At 39.4% G+C, this 27136-nt stretch overlaps 2 protein-coding genes across 2 annotated transcripts; one reads left to right on the top strand and one right to left on the bottom strand.

Annotated features, from left to right (window-relative positions):
• Positions 1-235: 235 nt before the first annotated feature.
• Positions 236-8666, bottom strand: tmem41b (transmembrane protein 41B). The gene is made up of 7 exons (XM_051379770.1): positions 8397-8666; positions 6448-6565; positions 5013-5141; positions 4124-4217; positions 3005-3109; positions 2673-2811; positions 236-2583 (listed from the first exon to the last, which is right to left on the bottom strand). The coding sequence occupies exons 1-7, from the start codon at positions 8491-8493 to the stop codon at positions 2414-2416; spliced, it is 852 nt and encodes a 283-aa protein (XP_051235730.1). The 5' UTR covers positions 8494-8666; the 3' UTR covers positions 236-2413.
• Positions 8667-10541: 1875 nt separating this feature from the next.
• ipo7 (importin 7) lies at positions 10542-25361 on the top strand. Its single transcript, XM_051380380.1, has 25 exons — positions 10542-10743; positions 13402-13483; positions 16207-16360; positions 16445-16603; positions 16696-16852; positions 17078-17167; positions 17282-17376; positions 17469-17553; positions 17646-17780; positions 18028-18127; positions 18225-18301; positions 18412-18528; positions 18986-19075; positions 19169-19334; positions 19443-19603; positions 20265-20393; positions 21366-21432; positions 21587-21712; positions 21832-21929; positions 22023-22118; positions 22295-22515; positions 22674-22882; positions 22983-23189; positions 23355-23471; positions 24298-25361. The coding sequence occupies exons 1-25, from the start codon at positions 10660-10662 to the stop codon at positions 24393-24395; spliced, it is 3120 nt and encodes a 1039-aa protein (XP_051236340.1). The 5' UTR covers positions 10542-10659; the 3' UTR covers positions 24396-25361.
• Positions 25362-27136: the final 1775 nt, after the last annotated feature.

The raw sequence follows: 27136 nt of genomic DNA on the forward strand, positions 1-27136 counted from the left end.
ATTCACACTGCAGTGCACACAACAGTACAGTATGTTAGTGTAAATGGATGAATGTCACATCTGAGCAAACCACTGCTTAGCAGGTATATTACAATATCACCACCTGGTGGCACTAAACCCTCACTATTGTTTTGCCTCCACAAAAGTTTGTACACTGTGGATAGTTCCCCATGGCAGAGTGAATGAACATGTGTTCTTTAAACTCTTTAAAGATAATTCTCAAAACTCAGTCATATTCTGTAAAGATCATTTTAATGATTTAATAAATATAAAAAAAACATTAATTTGATTAGATAGGACAGGAAATTGAAATCTGTAAACACTTCATACTGCAATACATCACTGCTCAGTACAAAATAATACTGCTTTTTGAAATGTTAACAGAGGGTTACACAAGAAGGATCTCACTATATCGCTGATGGGGTAATAGGACCAAAAAATGCAGTAATATATCCAATTTCAGTATATGTTCAGCATGTATAGAAGGGTATAGAATAGGTTTGTGTTTAAATATTGTAACAAATAGAGGGAAAAAAACATTTAAAATCTATGATGTTGACAGATTTAGCATTATGGAGGACTTCTAGATGGTATTTGAATATTGAGACCAAAAAAATGAATTTTCAGGACCAGTTTATAGCATTTACTACTTGACTTTAACGTCTTAGTGAAAACAATCTGGTGTACCAATATAGCTCTCTCATAAACCAGTAAGAACCATAAAACCAACCCAACAGTATTTGACTGAACAGCATTAATTCCTGCTACAAACAGCATTAGAGCAACCACTCAAACTTCACATATTGATTCTTGTGTTGCCATTTCCAATCTGGGTTTGAGAGATTAATAAACATACAGTAGTACACAGTAAATCTGTTGAATAATAAGACAATAATGTTAAAACAGGAACTCTCAAAACGCATAAAACCACCTGCCTCTATAAATGTGCAATTTTAAGAGATTAAAGAAAAGTCTGTTGAATAAATTACCTGAATGTACATTCACTGCATCAATGTCTTCTGGAAAACTTCCAGAAAGTTTTTCAGCAGCAGCAGTTTACCTTGGTACACTGGCTAAACACAAAACAAAAACAAATATCTAAATAAAATTAAAAAAAATGAAATCAGTAAGCTTTTATAGCACAGGACAAAATTAACCACTCAAAACAATTAAAACAACATAAATTAGGCATCATAATACATTTCTCCTGGTGAAGAAAGAAAGCAGTAAATAGCAAGGTAAGGCTTGGATACCTCAGTCCATTGACAGTCTTTTTGAGGGCACTGGTGTAGCTAAATTGAGATGGATGCACATTATCAGTGTTGTGTTGACATAATCTAAGATCACCTCTTAATTAAAACTACCAATTTGAATTGGCCGATGCTTGGAGTTCAGTATCATACAGTTCGGATGTCCACTGAGGAAATATTACATCAGCTTGGTCTTTACAAGTTACAAAGCAAAGAATTGCTTTAGGCTATTAATGAACAGAAATTTGAATCCTAAAATAAAATTGTTATTGTGTGGCAGTGGATCCAGGCACCTTTCGAGGAAGAACATGGGAACCCACCCACACGTCAACAAAAGTAGCTCTTACTGAGACCAGTCATTATATTTTCTTCTCTATGGTTTCATTTTTCCCCCTCACACTGCTGTATGTCTGTCAAGGCAAGAATCAGGTATCACATTTTATTTTATGAAAACTAAAATCCACTTTCAACAGTAGTGGTACAGTTATTGCTGTTCGTCAGGTTCATCAGGGTTACAATTTGATACAAGCAAAGTTAAAATAAATATTAAAAAGGGAGTGGAACTTAAAGGTGCTACAAACAGGATGTAGTAATTGATATGCTAATGCCAAAGAAAATGTGATAAAAGTTGTTGTAATAAAAAATAGATGTTTGCAATACAGTTTCATACAGAAAACAGAGAAGAAACACATTTTCTCCATGACAAGTAGGCCATATGAAACAACTGGTACGTGCATTTAAAGAAAATCCACGTATCAGATTCTTTCAGTTCAACATCCCACAAGTAGCACCTTTAATTGCCAGGCAAGAATCATACAATAATGAGCAGTGCCTTCAATAATAAACAAAAAAACAAACAATTTCTCTTATTTACAAGATGTGCCACAATCAACAACATAATTCACAGAAACCAAAAACCTTGTGCAGGCAGCGGCCAGTTTATACTTTTACTTAACATCAGGAACAGCCCACCACTGCATGCGTTTTGTGGTCAGTGAGTTGCTGGTTGCGCCTGTGGTCAGAGATTCTCCCACCAGCAGCAAACTCAGCAGCTGTGTATGAGACTGAGGCGGAGCAACTTGAGCAAGAGCTGCACGTTCCTGAGCCGGGGGAAGGGGATGTTGGGATCGGTCAGCAGATGAGGTGCTGAGGTGTTTAGCGTTCTACTCTAGTTTCTTCTGTAGCTTTTTCTGGAAGCAGACGGGCAAGATCGAGAGCACAGCGAGTACACCGAGGACAGCCAGAGAGTTCCAGGACACGGCCTCACCAGCTGTGGTCAGTTTGTACAGTGTTGTACCTGCGTTGATCGCTACAAAGGATGGTGGTGCCACTCCTGTGAAGCAGCCGGGTTGAATACAGGTGAGTAAGTGAGCAAGACATGATACCAAAATAAAATACAACCGAAGGGATAGACGGTCTTACCGAGAAAGGTACCGATGAAGAAAACCCCCAAAGGCACATTGATGACAGGCGAGGTGATGTTGATGAACCAGTTAGGAAGGAAGGGGGTTATCCTCAGGAAGATGATGTAATTGATCAAGTGATCTCTATGTTTTTCAACCTGCCAGGAAAAAAGTCATGAGGAGAATGTTTCTTAAGTCATATGCCCTGAATAACCACAATATTGTAATCCAATACAACAGCTCTGCAATAAATCCTGTCTGTGAAGTTTATAATAACTGCAGTGTCAGAGAAGTGATGAGTCAACACTATGGATATTTTTGGAAAAATAGATGTAGGACTTAGGCTTATACCTGCTGGGACCATTTCTGTGCCCTTTCTGAAAGATACTTGTAGACCACGGGTCTGCCCACCAGATATGACAGCATATAGCAAAAGGAAGCACCCAGGCCAGAGCACTGCCAACAGACAAAACACATGATGACTGACTGCATATGATAAGGAGGAAGAGACAACCACAGTGTCACAGCTGGGGAAAGAAAACATTGGTTTCTCACACAGACACAGACACAGTCACACAGAGACAGACACAGAGACAGACACAGAGACAGACACAGAGACAGACACAGAGACAGACACAGAGACAGACACAGAGACAGACACAGAGACACCAGTAAATTATTGTTGTATTCTGGAAAAAGAACTTAAAAGAAAGCCCAGTAAGCCTGTCCCAGGCTCTACAAATACAGCAAAAGAAGGCATCCAACCATTATCTCTATCTACATGACTGGTCTATTTTAACTTTTAACAGCAGCGGTGTAGTGTTATGTTGAATACAGGGTAAGTAGTTTCCCAGAAGAGGCTGAGGGCCTTGGTGCCCTTCCTGGATAAACATCACGTTTTAGTGTCTACCCTCAGAAGCAAAGAGAAAGAACTTCTGCACATGCCACGTTTTTTTTTTACCAACATTAAAATCACACAGGAACAAAATCATTGAAGAAGAAAAAAAAAAAAAAAAAAAAAAGAGTGGCCACAACTGACTATGATGCAATGCAACCTTGTGACATGTTTGTACACACAACTTCTATTTATTGCATGTCCATCTGTCGCAAGAGAGGGATCCCTGTTCTGTTGCTCTTCTTGAAGTTTCTTCTATTTTTTCCTTATCAGAATCAAGGGTCTAAGTAGGGTACCGTATGTTGTAAAGCTCCTTGAAGTGACATTGTGTTATATAAATAAAACTGACTGGACGTGAACAGTGAAAAGCAGACTGCACATTGTTCTCTGTTCTCTACTCCAATGCCTGCCAGATTAAAATGTTCAATTATTGCTTTAATGAAATATTCATGTTTAAGAGTCATGAACCATTCTTGCATCTAAATCCTCAGAGACTATTTCTGTGGGCAGTTGTTCATTATACAATACAACATTTGTTTTCAATCACACATTTCATACTGTCCTTGCTTACTCACCAAACAGACTAAGAAAAGAGCCAAGGGGAAAGGGTAAAGATATCCAGACAGGATGCTGAGGAAGATTGATCCAGGGATTGCAAATGTTTGGAGGCTGACAAATGTGTCAAGGTAAATGACTAAAACATAGAGTTTTCAAATAAGGTAACAATGATAATAAATAACATCACAAGCAAATTCATCAAAGCACTCACGACTGCTAATCTTTCTACAGAATCTTTGATTTGATACTGTCCATGTTATGAGAGAAATACATACACAGAAGGCACGAGAACAGTATTTCTTAGAAATGTCACCAGACTTGTCTCCATACTGTTGAATAGTCAAACTGATACTTGGTCATCTTTTATCTTAAAGAAAATTTGAGCAGCTTAAGATTTGACTGTCTGCACATCCCAGTCAATGCTCACTTCACACTTCTTTACGTGAGATAAGACATGACTCGGGGCCAAACTTTCGTCTGTTGTGAGTAATTTCAGCAAATACAGATCCTACACTCATAACACTTGTGACTGAGAATATTTCTATTTGATGGTGAGTTGTTTCAGATGGAAGAGATGCTGCTTGATGGGTTTAGTCAACTCAAACATGTTGATACATGGTAAGGAAGCCAGAAGACTACATCAAGTAAACAAGTGGAAGGAGCTGTAGCCAGTGTTTGTCATGGTGGGATCCCATGATGGAGAACATGAAGCTGATCGATTATTTTGGGCCTGGAAATCTGCAAAGATGTTCTCAGGAGATTTGGTAAAATGCAGACCTCAGTTAACAACAAATTAATTTAATTGTTGCTACAAATTATTACCACAACTAACGCCTGTTTTTTAACAAGGCAGTTCTGAAAACATTCTTAATAGTAAAGAAAAGTTGAGATTTTTCCAAAAGATACAAGACATATGTTGCGAAGTAGGCCACCAACACTTGGGTGTAGTATGTGTCTTTGTATTTGGACAGCACCGTTCCCAAAGCTTTGGCATCATCCATGTCTTTAGGGATCTTGATTTTCTCCATTTCATCACTGAAAAAAAGAGAAATTAATATCTTCGGTTATACATTTCACATTAATATTTTCTGTTTGTTTCATCACAATACACCACTTTTTGGACAGTTTCCAATCTGGCTTCTTTATATACTAAGCAGAGACTTTGGTGATGGCTTTCTGATGTTTCCGCTCGATATCAGTGCTGCGCTTCACACTGGTGAGAAAGATGTGGTTCTTGATAGAGAGGAGGTTGGCGAACAGGTTGAACTGCACATGCGTGATGTAATTCTTATCGGTCAAGGTCAACAATAACTGATACTGTCACATATATATACCTACATCTGGATTTTGAGCATCAGGTTAAAATTAGTAGTTCAGTTTAAACATTTTTGGCATAGAAATACTTCCAAACTAAGGCATTTGGGAAAAGTCTCCCACCCTACTACTGTTGTCTCAGTCTCATTAACCTCAACCAGTCTGCACTAGCATTACCCAGACTAGTCCACACACCTCTGCCACTCCTAACAACAACATTATGTAGACGCAACACTGCACCGGTGCTAAGCCCTCTGTTAGATGACCTGTTAACTTCAGGATTTACCTCAATGATTTACTTTTTTGACAGACAAGTGGATACTTATATAGTGGCTGTCCTGTTATACAACCAGAAACAACAGGTCCAGATTCAGATTGTAGGACCACAATTATTCCAAGGTCAAGGCTGAAAACTGAAGGAGATTAAGCTTTTGCAACAGCCTTTCTCAAAATCTAAAGAGGAGCTAAATCAGTACAAGCGGTATGTTAAAATGCACTTGTTTTTATAGGAATTTCCTAGAAATTATTTTCTTATACTTCCTTTTTTAATGTCTCTTTATAAAGTGATATGTAGCTATTGTTTTGCCCTGTAATTAAACATTACATTATGCAGTATTAATGTGTGTTAAAACAGCCACTAACTTTACTAACTTTTCCACAAAAACATCAACAAAATAATGAACATTTTGCTTTTAGTACAAAACTATCACCAAATGCCATCCTGTGTTGCACTGCATTAACATTTTACTTCCTATAAAAAGAAATGTTACTTTTGTAGGTCTGTTATTTCCACCAATTACTCACCTTTCTGGCTTTGTTGCTACTGAATATGACAAAGCAATATATCCTTCATGTGACAGGAAAAATAACAGCTCATACATAAATAAGCAAACATCAACAAACCCCAAATTCACTGCACTACGTGGTGCAGTATTGTTTGTGAATCCAAAATAAGTCTTAATTTCAAGGAATGGACATGGTCCCCACACACATTTAAAAAAGTTTTATCATTCATAAAGCAACTTACTCAGGAAGCTCTGGGAAGTTCCTGTAGACAAGGTACATGACCGAGGCAGCACAGGTGAAGATAGACACCAGAATCAGCAGAGACATGCGTGCTGAGCCCCCTTCAGTATGCTGAACCTCTGTGAGGAAAGAGAATAAGTTATTTACCACATAAATAAAGTGGTTACTATATAAACAGACAAACTAGCTACCAGGAGCCTTGTGTAATTTGCTTGTGAGTTTTGCATCACTTGCTCAAGCCCCAACAGGGAACTGAGTCTCCTCTGGGACACACTCTTGCTGTTTCTGTTAATAATGCGTTCAATAAACACTTTAAGGAAAGAGACAACTGTAATTTCAGGTGTCAGTAAATCAAAACAAGCTGCACATTACCATTCACATATCTGCAAACAACACATGCAAATGACACTGATATATATTTATTGAAAAGAAAGAAAATTGAGAAGCCAGGACGGAGTTGAATCTAAAGCAGTCGACTCAGAGGCAAAGTGACTTCAGTAGGCAAAGATACACTCCAGTTTATTGGTACACCTAACAAAAACCAATGCAATCTAATTCAACTGCTCTACAATAAATCCTATCTTTATGAAGGTTACAATGTTCATATAGTCTACTCTGATTGATAAAAATGAGGTGGGCAAAATATTAGGAAAAAAACCCCTCAGTATATACACTAATACAAATAAAGTCAAATCAACAGGTCTGCAACTGATTCAATCAATAACAAGTTTAACAAAGTTAATGCACACTGTAGCCCATGTAAAAGTACATTTATAGGGTCATCAAATTTACATGCAGATATCACTTTAGGCTTCAAAGTACAAACAACAGTTAAGCAACTGATGTAATCAATTACGGATCAAAAATGCTTATATAGTGATAGTGATAGTGGTCCATGTGGACACAATAATGCAATAATTGTTTTAAGTTATTTCTTCAATCTATCTGTCGCATAAGAGTTTTGTTTTTGTTGTTTTTTTTATCCTCAGATTACTTAACTATAGTACATTTGAGTAGTTGCATAAAGGGATCTTAAAATGTAATATTTCCATTTTCTCTGTTGAACCTAAGTTAGGTCAACTTTGGCAGGCGTCTGCAGTGGTAGACTGTAATTAGGTGCATTAACTCCAGTATACTGTATTTAATTAACGTTACAGTTTTGAGGTACATGTGTATTTACTAGAGTATTTCCTATTCATGCCACTTTACAGATATATATTGTACTTTTTTTACACCGCTACGTTTATCTGACCGCTGTAGTTATTAATTACTTTACAAATTAGGCACAAAAAAAATTTAAAAGTAGCTCTAACTACTACTATAAAACGGTTACTACACATGAATGCATCATCACTAATATTATAAGTAAGGGATAATCCCTGAAGAAGTGTCCATTATCAGGAATGAATGGACGACTTGGAGGCCAGTACTGTCAGACTCCTGTTGGACACCCATTAATTCCTGATAATTGACACCTCTTCAGGCATTATCCCTTACATAATGAACACCCAGCAACCAATTAAGTATTCACCCAGACCATGGTATAACAATATAAATACATAATAACAACAAATCAGTTGAGTGCATTTACTGTTTGCACATTCAGAACATCTGTCAATACATAACGTTACTTTAACTAAAGTAACATTTACAACGCAGGCCTTCAGAGGACCTAAACACCTCCCCCCTCCCTCCCGTTAACCAACCCCGGGTTTGTGGTGTCTTTTACGGCGTTGTGTTTCTCATTAGCCATGGCGTTACGGAGCTAGCCACGGAAGTCGTAGCCGGCTAATGTATCACTAGCCGGCTGTGGCTAAAACAACCAGCTGGCGGGGTAACATTAGCTCCCGATCTACTGATGTCTCAAAGTAGAAATGACGCTGCCATGTCGTTACATTGCTTAAGCTCTACGTGGACACATATTTACAGTTTAGCCACCGTGTAACTCACCTTTCAACACTTCTGAGTCACTAGCATCCGCCTTCACCTCCTCCTGGGACGAGGACAACCCGTCGGTCTCGCGTCTTTCTCTCCGCTTTTTGGCCATTTTCTGAGACACCGTCGAGGTCAGTTGGTGGACCGTTGGTGGACCGTTGATGGACCGTTGATGTGTGTGTGTGTGTGTGTGTGTGTGTGTGTGTAACAGCAGACAGCCCCGGCGGGTGGAGTGACACCGGTGTGGTGACAGCCTGCTGACACGTTACACAGGTTGACCTTTTACCTCCACCTCCCGCAGCAAACCCCGCACCGTTCACTACAGCGCCCCCAGCAGCCGGTCTCCATGGCTACAGCGAAGGCCATCATAATAATTATACAAGTTTTAAACAATGTAACTTAATTAATACCTGATGTTGAAGTTTGGTATTTTAATGCAAAACAAATATGTTGATTTTTTTTTATGTAATAATATTTATAGGTAGGTATCGTAGGTACAAGTTTTAAAGTTTTACATTTTAAAGTTAGTACAAGCTTTGTGGCATTTATGGATGACTTGAAGATTTTCTTTAAAACAACTGGAAAAGTCTCTCTAAACTACTAACGTTATATCTTAATTAATCCCTCTTTAAGTAACTTTTTATTTTTTTGTTTGTTTTGGTTATTGGATTGTTTAGTTTTTTTCTTTTCTGTTAATATATGCTGCTTGGAGTATTTATTGTTAGGTATGCTTAGCATCCCTATTCATTGATGACGCCTGTTTTGTTTCTTGAAGTAAAATATTAATAAATAAATAAAAAATAATAACACTTATATCTTTATTTATGTGGCACTTTTCAAAAACAGTTACAAAGAGACCTAAAACAGAGCAAAGCAATGAAGGAAAATAAAGTGTCCCTTAGTTAAGCAAGTATTAGGTCACAGGCACTCTTACAAATATGGACATACAAATAATACAATGAGTAAAACACACAGAAAAATAAATAAGTAAAAACCAAAATGAGGGTGACATGTTTTCTATTGCTTTCACTCTGTGATTCAGAACTGAGATTTAACAGCTGACTCTCAGCTATTTCTGATGTTTGAGGTGTTCACATATCAGATGAGCACAGTCCCTTTTCTGTGACCTATGGACCTATTTATCTGACAGCTGCAGCTACTGGCCTATTTGCTTTGCATAGTTAGGTTTTACATATACAATGATACAGTGATGAGCATATAAAAGATTTCATAGTTACTGATAAAGCTTCTGCTTCCCATGTTGTAATGCATCTGTAATAATCAGGAAATGATGCAATATATAACATAATTATGCAAGAGACATTTAATGCTGATAATACTTGTGTGTTTTATTTGTAAGATAATTCAGGACTTCTATTGGAGTATTTTTTACATAGTTTCATTGCTACTTTGGCTTTAGTGAAGAATCTAAATGCCTCTTCCACCAAATCCATGTTTATATATACTGAATTTTTGAGTGTCCATTTGTGTGTGTGTGTGTGTGTGTGTGTGTGTGTGTGTGTGAGAGAGAGAGAGAGAGAGAGAGAGAGAGAGAGAGAGTTTCCAGATAACCCATGAAAAAAATAAAATAAAATACATTTATGTAATAAAATATTTTACATAAGATGGTAATATTAAGTATGACAGAATATTTTGCATATTCTGCAACATCATGTAAAAGACTGAAAGACACATGGCGGCACAGGCCCATCCTCTAAGGTACAGATATAAACTTTCTTTTAAAAATTGTATTCACAGTTATCACATCTGCTGCCTTTATCAATAATTTATTTATTTTATTACATTACCATGTTACCCTCCTCAGTTGCTCACTGGTGACAGAGATCACCCATAACATCTAATTATAATATGTAATATTTTACAGTTTTACATCAATGTTTATTACAAAGTTCTATAGACACACACAAAATTAAAAAATCATCATATATAACTGAAAGTGTGTGAATATATATCTCAAATGTCTAAAATGGGCCCTTGGTTATTTAATTAGTAAGTAACCTATCTCTTTGAATCACTGTATACTTATAATAGGAGGAGGTTGTGTTGAAGTGATGCTGGAAAACTACAAATCCCAGGGCTGCGCTGTCGACGCCGGATGTTCGTGTTGCACAAATTTGGCGCTGATCTATCCGGGTACTTCATTCACTGCTTCCTTTCGCGCCGGGTAACCGGAGAGCCGTGCGTCCATGTGCGCAGTGACTGGGAATTGATAGACCTCTGAAATATTAAAATCCGAGCCGTAAACAGAGTTTTCGTGATGGATCCCGAGTCTTTGGTCGAGGCCCTCCGGGGCACGATGGACCCCAATCTGCGGGAGGCCGCGGAGAGACAGCTGAACGAGGTAAAAGTTAAGATTAGCCGTTAATTGTGATGGAGGTTGGTGGCGCGGTCTCGGATCGGGCCTCGGCCGTTCACAACATCAAGATGGGAGCGATCACGCAGACTGTGCTCCGCCACCGTCACCGTGAGATCAACAGCTAAATCCCGCTCCTCTACACCACTATATCGTTTCTACTTCGTGTGTCCCCTCTCCTAGCGCCAGTGTAGGCCCATTAGCATAATTTCAATGGCGTTTTTTTTTTTTTTTTTTGTTTCGATGACACTCTCGTGTGCCAGTAACCAACGTCAACGTTAGCTTCAACTTGAGCCAGCTGTGTGTCTCGATGCTAAACTAGCACAATTGTTAGCTCGTCACACACAGTTTCGGTGTAGTTTTGAGTAAATTCAGAGCTGACACGGCACCAGAATAATAAGGCAGCTGTTTTAAGTAACAAGTGACGCTTGGTGAATGTGGGGCATATGCTAGTTTGCGTATTTAATAGCAGAATACTGATGCCTAGCCGTGTGGCTAATATCAGCTAGCTAACTTGTTGGTTGAGCTGCCGATAGCTCGGCTACATAGCTGCTGCTCACGTGTCACTGTGACAAGCCCTGAAGTGATGACATTATTTAACAACGGAGTAAGATTTGCAACAGCCAACTTTTATCTGCTGTTCGCCGCAGTCGGACTTGGTATCTGATCGGTGACTGTGTGGTTGCTTCGCGATAAATCTGTGTCTTTAATGGGTTTTACGTTAGCCGAGCTCCATGTGAGCTAACGTTAACTAAGTTAGCAGCACTGTCTTCGCTTGATGCAGCAGACGGACCGTGAAGTTAAAAAGTTGTTGTTGTTGTCCTCATCCACCAGTAATGTTTTACTTCTGACTTTTATTTTTTCTATGTGGTTAATCACTACACTTTGATGGCGTGTTTTAACATTTTTTTTTGTTTTTGTTTTCGCCAGCCAGTTAATATAATCTGTGGAAATGATGTGTCAGAAAGAAATCTCATACACCCATTTTAAACCTAACTGGCTGGATATGACTATAACTTGAGGCTGTGTTAGTTAATGGAGCTTCATTCTCTCTTGATTGACACACATATAGTAGTTAAGGAGAAATGAATAGTGTGGGCAGTGCCTTACTTGAAGCCTTCATGTCATGATTTTAAATAACCTCTCCCAGAAGATGTTTGGAGCTCACTGATTCTGGCTTTATTGCATGTATTGGTCGTGGAGACTATATGCATGCAGGGCTGAGACTTTACATTGCTTTGAAGCCTAATTTGTCTGTGTGTGAAACCATTGGCAGTCAAATCACAATACCAGGATAAAGCTCCACAATTCTTCTGCAGCCGTGCTCCTGTAACTGACAGCTAAATTAAAATGCATGACAGTCAGCACAAACAAAGTATTAATTTGTGATTTTATATTAAAGTGATAATCTAATTACAGCACATGTGTTCACTATGTTTTGCCCCAATCAAGTCAGGTTTCCTCCATGTTTATTTTTGGCTGTACAAGGGGCATGAGTTGTTGTTTTCTTCTTCTCTTCTCTATTTTTTTTTTTTTTTTTTTTAAACACCCACATGCATTGATAGTGATTGCTCACTTGAATGGCAAAGCCAGGAGAGTGTTCTTACATAGCTGCCTGGCTGGAGTTATTCGAGTTGTGTTTAGAACAAAAAATCCTGTCTTCTGGAGGAGGATGGAGTAAATCTGTTGGAGTGCATAGTTTCTAAATACAGTGCTCTGCTTAGTCATAAACTCTGACTTTGTCTTTCGTGGAAAATGGCCAAATAAAAATGGACAAAGGCTTCACAAAATACATTACGTGCCCTTTAAAAAATTACGTTGACACATATGAGCTGCATTGTGGTAGAAGGCACATATTAAGGAAATACTCTAAATACTATTTGTAGCTCTGCATACAAGTGTGATATTTGGAATCAGCTGTATGTTTATTACTGGCTAACCCTCCAGATCCAAGTATCTGATATATCAGCCATCTCCTTAATTTATCACTTTTTTTTTTTTTTTTAAATACAAGTTCACAGGGACCAACCTAATGCAGCTTCAGTTGTGGAGGAGGCTTTAACCCAGAAATAAACCTGACCTTAGTCACTTAACCACTTACTCACGTTTGACTTGGGTTTGTTATGCCATAGTATTGGCCAAAAAGACCTGCACTGTTGTGGATAACAGTTGGTTAATGTGAGCACCTGTGTTTATTAAAATAGTTATTTTGAACGACTCACTGATGTTGCAACCACCATGAGTTTGTTTCTCTGCTGTAGGAGTTGTGATGTAAGCTGATGTTTTAAAAATGGAGCCCATGGGATTTGTTTGTTTTTTGAATACATAATGTAAAAACGCAAACCCCAAATTATTACTCACCTTTTGAAAAGGTAACAATGCAATATCTGTTTTTGTTATAAATCGCCTAGCGACGGTGCTTGTGACTTAGAGCACCTGAATGCCAGACATAATATGTACTCAACTTTTCATGTCAAAAATGCCTAAGTTCCTTCTAATGGTAGCATATTTACCAAGTAGCTTAAAGCCACGGTCATCCTCCTACAGTACAACACATTACAGCAAGAACACAATTGATGTAGGTGTCATGCAAGTAGATTCCAAATGTTTTTTGTCTATAACTGGTTTTTCAATTCTTATTTACAGGGTCACACCCAGGTAAACTTTGTTTCCACTCTGCTGCGTGTCACCATGTCTGATCAGCTGGATTTGCCTGTCAGGCAAGCAGGTGAGTCTAAACTGTAAACTGTATAAAATAAAAAATAGTTCTTGAGTTGTATTTCCTTGTTATTAATGTTTTAAGGTCCGGTGTGTAAGATTTAGGAGGATCTATTAGCAGAAATTGGATAGAATATAGGTGTTTTCATTCGTGTAGAATCACCTGGATATAGAAATCTTTGTTTTACCTTTTTAGAATGAGACCCATTTATTTAGAGATCCCATGTTTGTACAGTAGCTCAGAAGAGACAAACACTGGCTCTAGATTGGGCTTTTCACATAGAACATAGAAAGTAAAGCTATTCTCCCAAACTGTCTAAAATAATATACACTGGTTTCCTAATTACATTTTAACACATTTTATAATTAATTTAAATGAATGTGGTTTTCTGCCTTTGAGAAAAAAAAAAAAAGTTTATACCTGTTATGGGTTTTTTTTGTAGGAGGCTCACTCTTAGATTGAGAATGAGATTGAATCCCCAGGTATTTAAACATAAATATTTCTTAGTAAATGCTGGCAAAGCTGAATGAATACTTCTCCTAGTAAATTAAATTGTATTTATACTATTAAACAGTGTTGCGGTTTTGTGTCTTTAATAAATATTATTTTGAAATGATGTTTAAGCAAACAGTCCATGCTTTATTTCCCCCCTTTGTATCTTTCGGAGCAACATAAGGTTACTGAATCACTCTGGCACTGTGTGACTTACCACTTTATCCTGCATCTGACTCCAATTTTGTCAGATTGCATTATATGAGAAATAGACTAGATATTCGCCATCACCCCAAGTTAAACAGGTCGCTTATATAATAGTTTCAAAAAGATAATTTAGCGATGATACATGATTCACACTTGCATTTTTGTTAGGCTAAAGTGCCACGCTGAAGTGCAGTGGACACGTGGAGTTGGTATAAATATAGCTTGTTTTGCTTCAGTCAAATGCTGCTCTGTGAGGAAGGTGTTAGTGGTGGTGGTGGTGGTGGGGGGGGGGATCAATGTTCAGAGTTAACATTTTGGCCAAAGTTGTTGCAGAAAGTACACGTATCATCTCAATCATTGTGTCCGCTCCCAAGTGTTCATGGCCGTACCAGCAAATTAAGCGTGGGGGGGGGGGGGGGTGCTTCGGTGCAATAAATTACTTTTCCAGCTGTAGGAAAAATGTCTGACAGTGTTTAGAGCAGCTCCCCCAGACTTCAGGGAAGTTGTCAGAATATCACAAGTGAAGCTGATTACATGCGTACATAGTCTTAATTTATTGTATTGGCACTTAGACAATCACTTGGGCCGGTCAGATTGTTATTCATTTAGCTCCTGTCTGCCTTGATGTTCGTTGGCAGCCTGACATTAAAAAAAAAAAAATGCTGTCGTTTTTTTGTGGAAACAGTCTCTGAGCTTCTTTTATGATCATTTTATTTGATTGACAGTTGATTGACGCAATTTTCAGTAAATAGATTATCAAATGAATTAATATTAGTTTTATAACAGTCTGTCTCTGGACAGCATGACTGTGGGTTTGAGTTGTATTTGAATCAGTATTGGCAGCATAGTCAGTATGTGGTGAGTTTTTGAGATTTCCGCTGCCAACCAAATACAAAAAGTCCATTAAATTTTGAGTGGTGGTCAAATCAGTGAAAAATGACACTGCTGTCGAAAATTGTGTTGCTGTTGAGTTTTTGAGTAGTTTCACTATAAAAACTTGGCGTGCGAAGAACAATCAACAAGAACTGGAGTCTACACAGTTTGACATGACCATTTTGGTTCTGTATGTTTTCAAAAATCTGCATTGTTGTTCCTCCTAGCTCTTTCCAGTCTTATTTCCTATTTTTAATTTTAGATTATCTCAGCATTAGGGGTAGATTCAAGTGCTCCCTGTAGATGGTAGAGGTAAAAATACACCAAATGATTGTCTACTTGGTTGTGAAATTATGTTGGCCCAACTGAATTTTTATTTATATTTTTAATCACTAAGAGAATTTTAGATGGGTAATCCATGACTCAGACAACTATCCTACCTGAAGTGAGCATTTTACTGTATTTGTATGCCCATTTCTTTTTAATTTGCCTTTTTTAAATGTAATTTTCCTCCTGTCTGTGAATCTAATTGATATGACAGATTTTTAGTGGCATTGCAATGTTGGGCGAGTGTAGTGCGGTGGTCATAGTTCGGGGGGGGAATGCTCTGTCAGCATTGATAGGCTGGATTATGATTGCCTCGCCAGCGGTGTAGACATTTGTGTCAGCAGTCTGACGTCTGCCTCCCAGCCCTCGCTCCTCCGCGCCCTCAGATGCCTCTCCCTGCCAGCTACAGAACTCCGAGTGGGGCCCCACATTGTAGATGTGAACCCAGCTAACACCCTAGTGCCACATTCAAAACTACTGAACTGCAGATGGAAGAATTGATTCCTGCAGCTTGAGCTTTAGTTGGTTCTGAATTTACACTAAAACTGTTGTACATAGTCCTAATGATTTTAAATGCAGTCAATATGTTGGGTACACATTTGCAAGTTTCTTTTTTTTCCCCCCGATTCTTTTGTTAGATATGGACAGCATGCTGTTTCTTTAATGTGCAGCAAAGTATCAGGGCTTTTCTGGGGGGGTGTAAGTTTTGCTCTTAGGTGAGGTGCACATCACATGGCACTCACACAAATGATTTCCCTCATCCTGTACAGCTTGATGGTCTCATTAATAAGCTATTTGATTTAACACTAGGGTTGTGTTTTCTCTCTGTCTAGGTGTGATTTACCTTAAGAACATGATAACTCAGCACTGGAGTGATGGAGACGGTTCAGGCACAGAGACGCCTGTCAATAACATCCCCGAGGAGGACAGGCAGTTCATTCGAGATAACATAGTGGAGGCCATCATACACTCCCCCGAGCGCATTAGGTAACCACACAACCCGCTGGCTGAGTAGAGTGAGAGGAGCTTTCTAAATCATTCAATCTATAACTGCCCATTTGAACTCGTCAGGGTCCAGTTGACAACATGTATCCACCACATGATCAAGCATGACTACCCCGGCAAGTGGACGACCATCGTGGACAAGATCGGCTTCTACCTGCAGTCAGACAACAGTGGAGGATGGCTGGGCATCTTGCTCTGCCTTTACCAGCTTGTCAAAAACTATGAGTAAGTCAGTTCTCAGTCTTTTATGTTGTATTATAAGACATGACATGGGGTTACCAATGTGTGGCTGATGTAACCTTTTGTGTGTAAAATAGATATAAGAAACCAGAAGAGCGTCAACCTCTGGTGGCTGCCATGCACATCTTCATGCCCATGCTGAAAGAACGCTTTATCCAACTGCTCCCTGACCACTCCAGTGACTCTGTCCTCATACAGAAACAGATCTTCAAAATCCTCTATGCCCTCTTCCAGGTAATGTCACAGCACAATGTCTCTTCGGCCAGGGGCTCTCTTTTCTCTCTAAAGACAATAAAACATGATGGTGGTGACCTTGTGTGATATTTACTCGACTTTCAAAACATTTTCCTCTAAAGTTCTGCCCAAACAAGTGTTGAAAAAACACAACTTGTGTTGAAAATAAGTTCAGTTTGTTTATAGAAATCAGTATTTTATTCTGAAATCTGTTTGCCTCCACAGTACAATCTCCCCCTGGAACTTATCAACAGACAGAACCTGACAGAATGGATGGAGATCCTGAAGACAGTAGTGGATAGAGATGTGCCTCCGGTAAGGGAATAAAATTAATTCATAATGCAATAATATTGCATATTACCTTTTTACAAATGTGCACATGTAAGTTCTTCACAAGCTCTGTTTGCCAATGTTCTCCTTGGTCTGTAGGAAACAATGCAGATAGATGAAGATGAGCGGCCTGAGCTACCATGGTGGAAGTGTAAGAAGTGGGCTCTTCACATCTTAGCTCGGCTGTTTGAGAGGTAAAAATCCAATAATTGCTCCCTTAACTTATATTAAACCGTACAAATATATTATCAATAACATCCACTAATATTTGAAACCATCTTTGCAGGTATGGAAGTCCAGGCAACACAACCAAAGAGTACACAGAGTTTGCTGATCTTTTCCTTAAGGAATATGCAGTTCCTGCTCAGCAGGTAAGACCTTGAAAAGGTGTAAAGTAAGCAGCAGCTCTCCAGTCAGACTGACCTGTAATGTAAGACATTTCTCTTGTACATTTGTCTACTAGGTGCTGCTGAAAGTCTTATACCAGTACAAGGAAAAGCAATACGTGGCTCCTAGGGTACTCCAACAGACACTCAACTACATCAACCAGGGCATAGCACATGCTCTGACGTGGAGAAACCTCAAACCACACATCCAGGTATAAATAATACTATATAATGTCTATAATAATGTCTGAATATCCAGTAAACATTTCCATATGTGTCATGTCTTATGTTGTTGTGCAGCAACAGCATTGGGAAACCATATGTGTTGCTAATGGACTGGTAGATACTGGTAGGACAATTAAGCTAAAGCACTGCCAAACAGTATGGGTTTAGCCAAATGGATGAAAGTCCATCAGGTCCCTATTTCCTGATTGTGACTTTTTTGTTTTGTGTTTTCAGGGCATCATTCAGGATGTGGTTTTCCCCCTCATGTGTTACACAGACAGTGATGAGGAACTGTGGCAGGAGGATCCATACGAGTACATCCGCATGAAATTTGGTAAGCAGAGAACGATGGTGCCTGTAATCCCAAAATGAATCCTATGCATCAGTGATGACTAACAATTTATCTAATGGCTGCTGTCCCCCTTTTTTAGATGTGTTTGAGGACTTCATTTCTCCAACAACAGCAGCCCAGACACTCCTCTTCACTGCCTGCAACAAGAGGAAAGAGGTGAGTTAAAAGTACTTTATTTCAGAACAGTTGAAACAGATTACGCTACAATCCCCACGATTCATATTTAATGTGGCCTAATCCAGTATGTTGTTCTTGCTCTGTTTTAGGTGCTGCAAAAGACTATGGGCTTCTGCTACCAGATTCTCACTGATCCTGCCTCTGACCCCAGGAAAAAGGATGGTGCCCTCCACATGATAGGCTCTTTGGCTGAAATCCTGCTGAAGGTATTCAGGTTTTTCTACACACATAAAAAAAAAAGAAGGTGTTGGAACATTTGTAACAGCAAACAGGATTTTCATCGCACCTTCCGCTTTTTACCACCACTGCCCTCATGAGCATTCAGTTGTGAATTATTGTCTCTGACTGGGTCGAGATGATTTAGCAGAAGTTGTTTTAGATATGGGCTATTAGAGGATAGTGAAGTTTATTGTGGCTACCTAGTTGATGTTTAGCAGGCTATTGTTTAGGCTTGTTAGACAAAATATTCAAGTGCTCATGCCGTAGGGTTGTCATTAACTAATTTACCCAAAATCAGTGTTAACAGCCTCTTTCTAGGAAGTATCAAACAAGCCATAGATTGTTTTTTGTTACACTTGAAAATGCTAAACATACAGGATATGTGTTTTTTTTTTTTTCTTTTGTGTTTGTCCGCCTCACTAACCGTTTTATTTCTCTACACAGAAAAAAATTTATAAGGACCAGATGGAGTTCATGCTGCAGAATCATGTCTTCCCCCTGTTCCGCAGTGAATTGGGCTACATGAGAGCCAGAGTAAGTGATCATTTCCAAACTCCTTATTTTCTATTTTGTTTAGGTAATTTAGAAAGTTCTGCCACATTACTCAACCTCTGTTTTTTTACACAGGCTTGCTGGGTGCTGCATTACTTCTGTGAGGTGAAGTTCAAAAGTGACCAGAACCTGCAGACGGCTCTTGAGCTGACCCGCCTCTGTTTAATTAATGACAACGAGATGCCTGTCAAGGTGGAGGCTGCTATTGCCCTGCAGGTTCTCATCAGCAACCAGGAGAAAGGTGAGCAAGTAAAGTCTGAGTGCACTTCACACAGTGACACGACAAGAGCGTCATTTTGCAGTCGTCTTCTTTGTATGTCTAAATTCACTTGTGTGTTGATTTCTGTAGCCAAAGAATACATCACCCCCTTCATCCGGCCAGTGATGCAGGCACTCCTGCACATTGTCAGGGAGACGGAGAACGATGACCTCACTAATGTCATACAGAAGATGATCTGTGAATACAGCGAAGAGGTCACTCCAATCGCAGTGGAAATGACGCAGCACTTGGTAAGAGCAGTAAAGAGGCTGCATGTTGAAGTCATCATTTCACGCAATACCATCACTGAGTGGCCAAATAAGCTTGCCCCTATGGCGGCAATCCCAAGAGGGAAAAACAAATATCAAAGTAATCAAATTTATGATCATACTGCTCGCATGACAAACAGACTTAGATTTCATATACGGGTAACAAAGAAAAAGTCACTCGGTGGGGGAAAAAAAAAAACATTTGGTCTGATTTTTATAAATGTCACGTGCCTTACAAATATGACAACTACCGTTAAGGTAACACGATTATTATTCTCATCAAATTTCTAGGAAAAATATCAATCAGGAGTTTACTTAAAAAAACTAAAATAAAATGTCAGTTGCACAGCAGATTTTTAGGATTTCAGCCGACTTGAGCATTTTTTCCCCATGTGAATGTAGTGATGGCAATTTTTGCCATTCAGTGACTGTGGTGAGCTCAGTGTATGGCGACGTCACATGCATACCCTCTGTTGCTTTTTAGAGGAAGCTACCATCAGATTTAGTAGGTTTGACCTGTTTCTTGTATTTAGTAATGTGGAGAGAAAAGTCAGTGAGACTTTCAGGCTGATGGAGTGCCGTGTATGAATACACCCCAGAAGTCCCCAGAAACAATCATAATGGTTTCTTTGTTCTTTGACAGGCTATGACGTTCAACCAGGTGATTCAGACGGGTCCTGATGAGGAGGGAGGAGATGACAAGGCTGTGACGGCTATGGGCATCCTCAACACCATTGACACATTGCTAAGTGTGGTGGAGGATCACAAAGAGGTTAGCTGCATAGCCGCTAAGCATGCCGCCTACACGCACACTAAGTCTCCTGGCCAATCACTCATCTCGGTGCCACTTCATCTGCAGAAGCGGCTCTGGTCTGCTGTAACGTTCCTGCCAACACACTTCAGCCACCCACCAACTCCTGGGAAAACGCTCTGTTCTCACCATGTTCAAAATGACTCAGAGACTGAGGCAGACGCTAGAAATAGTGCCGGGGCACGCTGCCACCATGTCTGCCGAAACATAGGACTGCTGGTGCTCGAAGCCAAGAAGCCATTAGATTTGGCCAAGCATTGCTTTACACTGAGTATTTTGGATTGCATAACAGTTCAGTAGTTAAGGCTTCAGCAATGTAATCAATGTACGTCACTTTGCTGCAAAGAATGTGAATGGGTTTTATTTGGTATACAGGGGAATCTTACCTTTTCAGCTGGTGCAGATACATTAGGGGACATGTTATATTACGGGACTAACACACCAGGCACAAGGAAAAAATCGAATTGATTGGATTCAAAATGATATTTTGCTCATTCACTAAAATCGTAGGTTATTCCATACCTCCCTCATCATGTATTTAGTGTAGCAAGGATACGAAATCAATAAGTCTTAAAGTGTTTTAAATTTTTTTTTAATGTAACGTTCACTTTTTATTTGGTTAAAATATACTATAAAACAGTTTTGTTTGACTCGTTTAAGTGGTTTCTCTGCATACTATGTATGTAACACAACAGCTGCATATGGTGATGAAATTAGGGATATTGCTTCATTTTAAACAAAATGAGTGACTAATCGTTCCACGTACTTCATGTATTAAGTAAAGAGCCTGGAGTTGGATGACACACTATTTCAAGTATTAGGAACATGCTGTTAAAGAGGAAACCATACACAGCTCTGATTACGACAGCTTTATCTTCTGGAAATGATTATATTGATAAAATCCTCATTGCTTTCACTCTTGTGTTGTTTCAGATCACACAGCAGCTGGAGGGTATCTGTCTTCAGGTGATTGGCACTGTGCTGCAGCAACATGTACTGGGTAAGCAGGACTAGTCCTTCCTGTGCTTCAACATTCCACCTGTATGTTGCACTAAACCTCTGTCTGCTCACCTAATAGATGACCTATTGATAAACAGACTGTCTACCTGCAGTGACCCTCACCTGTCTGTCTTTTTTTCTTTTGTTTCCCCCAGAGTTCTATGAGGAGATCCTTTCCTTGGCTCACAGCCTGACCTGCCAGCAGGTGTCACCACAGATGTGGCAGCTCCTTCCATTGGTGTATGAAGTCTTCCAGCAGGATGGATTTGACTACTTCACAGGTACGTGCTTAACTAAGAACCAGTGCTTGCCTTCATATTCAAATGCTTAATTGGTAAAGGGAAAAGCAGGGATTCTTTTTGCAGTAAATTCAGCTGTATGAAAATAAAATGTGTTTCAGATATGATGCCACTTCTTCACAACTACGTCACAGTTGACACAGATACTCTCCTATCTGACACCAAATACCTGGAGATCATCTATAGCATGTGCAAGAAGGTAAAATGGTGCAGCTGATAATGTGCGATGTAAGAGACTGTGTTTTCAAGATGATTGGTTGGGAGGTTTACCAGACCATGTCACTTCACACAGGTCCTGACAGGTGATCCAGGCGAGGACCCAGAGTGCCATGCAGCCAAGCTGCTGGAGGTGATCATTCTGCAGTGCAAAGGCCGTGGCATTGACCAGGTCAGTATCAAAACAAATTTACACCTCAAACTGGTATGGTTAAAAAAAACGACTAATAGAGACTGAATAATAAGTCTAGAGGATGCGTTGACTCATGAAACTTGGATAATTCTTCATATTTTAATGTAACATTTCACAGTTTTGCTCTATTGAAGAAGAACTTGCTGTTGTTGCAGGTTGTACCCTTGTTTGTGGCTGCTGCATTGGAGCGTTTGACGCGGGAGGTGAAGACCAGCGAGCTGAGGACTATGTGTCTGCAGGTGGCCATTGCTGCACTTTACTACAGCCCCCCTCTTCTCCTCAACACTTTGGAGAATCTACGCTTTCCAAACAACACTGAGCCTATCACTAACCACTTCATAACCCAGTGGCTCAAAGATGTCGACTGTTTCCTTGGGTAAGAGCTTCATGAGAATTACCACTACAGTAAACCTGGTCCTAAGTGCTAAAACAACGTAACAGTTTCTGAAACTCACAATAAATGCCCTGAGGCTTGTTTTAATGGAAGGAACCAGTCATACTAAGTTTGTATCCTCTTGTTGTTCTCACTCACAGCCTCCACGATAGGAAGATGTGCATTCTCGGACTTTGTGCTCTCATTGATCTCGAGCACAGGCCTCAGGCTGTCAACCAGGTGGCCGGCCAGCTTCTTCCAGCAGCCATCCTACTGTTCAATGGCCTCAAGAGGGCGTACGCCTGTCGAGCAGAGCATGAGAATGATGAAGATGACGACGATGAAGATGGGGAAGACGAGGATGACAACGGTAAGGCATGGGTGTTTTTGATGTACTCGGAGTTGCATCAGCCAGGTGGTGTATAAAGTGATATTGAAAGGTGTTCCCATACCTCTCTGAATAAATGTAGCTGAGCTGGGCAGCGACGAGGACGACATTGACGAGGAGGGCCAGGAGTACCTGGAGATGTTGGCGAAGCAGGCGGGAGAGGATGGAGATGATGAAGACTGGGAGGAGGACGACGCTGAGGAGACGGCACTTGAGGGCTACACTACAGCTGTAGATGATGAAGACAACTTAGTGGACGAGTATCAGATCTTCAAAGCCATACTACAGAGTAAGACAACAATCTGTTGATGGAAAGCTTGTGTTAATCACTCTAGCGATTTTAAATAAAATGAGCTTGTGTTAATCACTCTAGCGATTTTAAATAAAATGATTCAGTAAAACAAATATGTCCATGTTGTGCATCGATCACTAATCTCACTTCACTGTGATGCAGATATCCAGACCCGTGACCCAGCATGGTACCAGGCACTAACACAGGCCCTTGACGAAGATCAGGGCAAACATCTTCAGGACATTGGCACACTTGCAGACCAGAGACGGGCAGCACATGGTGAGCACCAGCTGAGACTGTTCCCCAGTTTTCCAATTAAACTCTGATGCTGCACTTCATCCTGACAATAAAGGAATTTTTTTTTACATGCTATTTCTTGCTCATTTTTTTTTATTAATACAGTTGCTTTTTTAATTCTAAATGTTCATGTTCATCTATACATTCCCTTGGAATACCCAGTTGCACCACAATCTAGTATCTAGTGTGCACCACTGTTGTGCCTTTAACATATAATAACATGAGCCTGGGAGGATTCAAAATCACATTTTCACCTCATAAAACCACCAAGTCTTTTTAAAATCCTGATTCAATAGTAAAATGCCAATACACTGTGGAACCATCTGTCTGCATGGCTCCTCAGTGCTTGTAAGCCAAAGTGGTGTCCTCGAGGTTAAAGGACTGATTACGAACTGCAGTGTCGACCGTTCGAGTCTGACGAGGAACCATTTTGTTGCACGTTTTCATCCCCCTTCCATCACTTCCTGTTTCCCTCTATTGTGGACTAATAATAAAGCCATAAAATGCCCCAAACAATGTTTTAAGACTGGGTGGCAGTAAATGAAGCTATACCATAATATGTAGCTTGACAGGTTAAACAACTATCACAAACCCGGCGTTGTCTCAAAAATGCATTCCTGTGTTTTTCTGTACACAATGACTCTGGTTACTTCCTGACAGTTACCAACTTTTAGGCTTAGCAGCCTAGCACCAGCTGTGTAGTAAATTGACTGTGAGCAACAGTAAACCTTCAGGAAAACATCCCTTTTCTCCCTCCCCCATGTTAATGTGTGACTTTTAAGTACTGTTACTTATTATCTAATTACAGAATCCAAGATGATCGAGAAACACGGCGGGTACAAGTTCACAGCGCCAGTGGTGCCATCTACTTTCAACTTTGGAGGCACTGCTCCAGGAATGAATTGAGTCATCCGTTCTACTTTTTATTACTCTGTGACTGATTGTAGTGAAGTGAAAAAAAAGCTTGTGTTGTTCCCTTAAGTAGTGGTTCCAGAACTGGTTCTTCTCAGTCATTCTTCAATCTGTCAAATGGGAAATAGCACCAGAAGATGTGGGAAAGCAACCAAAATGCAACCAATGGCTGGGGAAAACAAACCAAGAACTTGAGCACGATGCAAGAGAAGAAGCTCTGAACAACGTTGTCTTCTGGAGCCCAGTGTGGAGGGGATACCATGACGGCAACTCTTTTGTTTTTTTTCCCACTTAAACAAATTTGGGGGATTAACAGTTAGAAATTGATAATGGGACTAAATATTTCATTATCACTGTTGTGGCTACATGGCCGTAATATGATTATACCTCTGGTAGTGGTGATATCTTCGTTATTTTCTGCATAAACAAACACTCATGTTTATGTACATACAAGCCAAGGTTATTGGTTTTTCAAGTAGCCTTGAAAAACAACCAGAGGCATTTGTAAGGTGTTAACAGCTGTATTCATATGTAGCATATTGGATACTTCATAGCACTATGTGATGCCTGATCTCTGTAAATTAATGACTAGCACTTTCATATTGTTCAGGTCTCCTAGCCTTCTGTATCAGACTGCAAATTTTTTAAATTGAAGACTATTTAAAATGAAAACAGCTGTAACTTTGTTACTTTGCAAGCGACTTCTGTAATGGCTGGTTGTCACGCATCTGGTTACAGAGTGGATCAGTGGGCAACTCGGAAACATTGATTTCAGGAAAAAAGAGAATGCTCTTGGTGTTCAGTATGGCTACAGGACATGTGTTTTTGAGCACTGAAAGTACAATTGAATACATCATTGAAGCATGTACAATTGGACTTATCGTGAAGGTCTCAAGCTTTTGGTTGGTGTATGGATGAACCATCTATATATACAACAACATATTAAAAGAAAAAAGCTAAGGGAGTTTCATGACCTCAAATCTTTCCTTATACAGGCACATTTCTTCTGCTTTATGAATTTATTGTATATTAGTATGAGCTTCACTTTTTTTGTTGAGCTTTTCTGTTTCTGATGTCACACTGTATTTATACACACAAGCCCGGTTTGAGGTTTTGGTCCTCCACACAGCAGCTCTGAAGCAATGAATGAATCAATCACTGGTGACTTTTATCCTGACAATTTTGTCATGTCAGAGATGAACAATGAGTTGTCCTGCAACCTGCAGAAAGACAGAACAACACTGCACTATAAAGCAGAGTTAAACCCATAATCAAGGCTGGATAGGCTTTTTTTTTTTTTCTTGCAGAGGACAGTTCAACATGTCTCAGTGGGAAAAGCACAGGTTCAAAATAAACTAAACCATTTACCTGCTCAGGGTGCTGATATTGGGTATGTTTGCTGTCTGTTGTTGCTCACAGAGCCATCATTAGTAACACCTGTGCTTTTCCTACTGTGAATAATAATAAAATCTTTGGCTTTGGGCAATTCAGTTTCCTACCCTTCAAAATAAGTAAATTTTACCTTAAGAATTTAATCAAATGCACATGTGGTAATGGTACATCCTACTTGCAGTTCATATGCAGCGGTGGTGGAATATAACCAAGAAGAGGTACTCGTGCTCGTCATGCCACTTCCTACTCCATTTCTGAGGGAAATATTGTACATTTTACTCCAATTAACAGCTTTATTTACTTCACAACACAAAACAAAAGATTGTATATGTTTTGTAATAAATGTAACTACTACCAAACTATATAGAAGTACAGCTTTAACAATAAATTAGACAGAACATTGGTAACTTTTTTTTTTTGCTCACCCAACAAAGACAAGAAGAGTCAACCTGAATTAGAGTGGCTTGTATATAAAGGAGACAATATAACCCTGAAAGAATGAACTAAAACAAAATATGATTGTCACAAACTGGCTCAGGAAATGTGACAAATGGGGATTTCTGAAGACAGATGATGCCAGCTGTAACAAGGGAGAGAGAGTGAGCACAGGGACCTGGGTGAGCTCGATCAGCTGCTCTCATGGGTTCCCAATAACTGTAAACACCAGACAAAGGGCACCAATTAATTTTACAGTTTTAACAACAGTATGTTTAAGATTACAAACCCACAAGACAGAAACACAAATGCAGGTACTGGAACAGGTAAACTCCAAGACAACCACCACAGAACCATATGTCTCCAGCTACTCAATTCAGAAGACATGGGGTGTGTCGAAATAAAAAAAAACAAGCATATTTCACATATTGTTTCACAAAGTATTCATCATTTTGAGGCTTGAACTGTTGGTTGACACAATCATTTTAAATGTGTAACTAAAGGTGGGCTCTGGGTAAATGTACTGGCCTTTCTCACTGTTTTCAGACGTTTTACAAATCGATTAATGGAGAAAATAATCAGCAGATTCATCCATAATGAAAATAATCAATAGTTGCTGTCCTACACAAAATAGTTATAAATGAGTAATAATAATCTAATAATATAATAGTGATTTTCTGCCTTGAATACTTATTCCAGTACGTTTTCCTGATTATAATTTTTACTTTTATAATTTTAGCCATATTAGTGACACAATAAGGATACAAATCAAACAGGATGCATGACTGATGATGATTTAATGCATGAATTAATCCAAGTTGCATCATGAATTCCTGTTTGCTCACCACTGGGAAAATTATCAGATCATACGAAGTTCTGGGTTTAGCTCACACTTAATAGATCATCAG

The sequence above is a fragment of the Dicentrarchus labrax genome, unplaced genomic scaffold (genome assembly GCF_905237075.1).
Source record: "Dicentrarchus labrax unplaced genomic scaffold, dlabrax2021, whole genome shotgun sequence".
Taxonomy (NCBI): Eukaryota; Metazoa; Chordata; class Actinopteri; family Moronidae; genus Dicentrarchus; species Dicentrarchus labrax.

Bases quoted from the DNA above. Each gene is read 5' to 3' on its own strand.
- ipo7 (XM_051380380.1), top strand. From the start codon at position 10,660: ATGGATCCCGAGTCTTTGGTCGAGGCCCTCCGGGGCACGATGGACCCC. The intron at 16,604-16,695 runs GTAAGTCAGTTC...TGTGTAAAATAG, and splicing joins CAGCTTGTCAAAAACTATGA to ATATAAGAAACCAGAAGAGC. The intron at 17,554-17,645 runs GTAAGACCTTGA...TTTGTCTACTAG, and splicing joins ATGCAGTTCCTGCTCAGCAG to GTGCTGCTGAAAGTCTTATA.
- tmem41b (XM_051379770.1), bottom strand. From the start codon at position 8,493: ATGGCCAAAAAGCGGAGAGAAAGACGCGAGACCGACGGGTTGTCCTCG. The intron at 4,218-5,012 runs GTATCTTTTGGA...CACATTTGTCAG, and splicing joins TACTTCGCAACATATGTCTT to CCTCCAAACATTTGCAATCC. The intron at 3,110-4,123 runs GTGAGTAAGCAA...GTCTGTTGGCAG, and splicing joins CTCTTTTCTTAGTCTGTTTG to TGCTCTGGCCTGGGTGCTTC.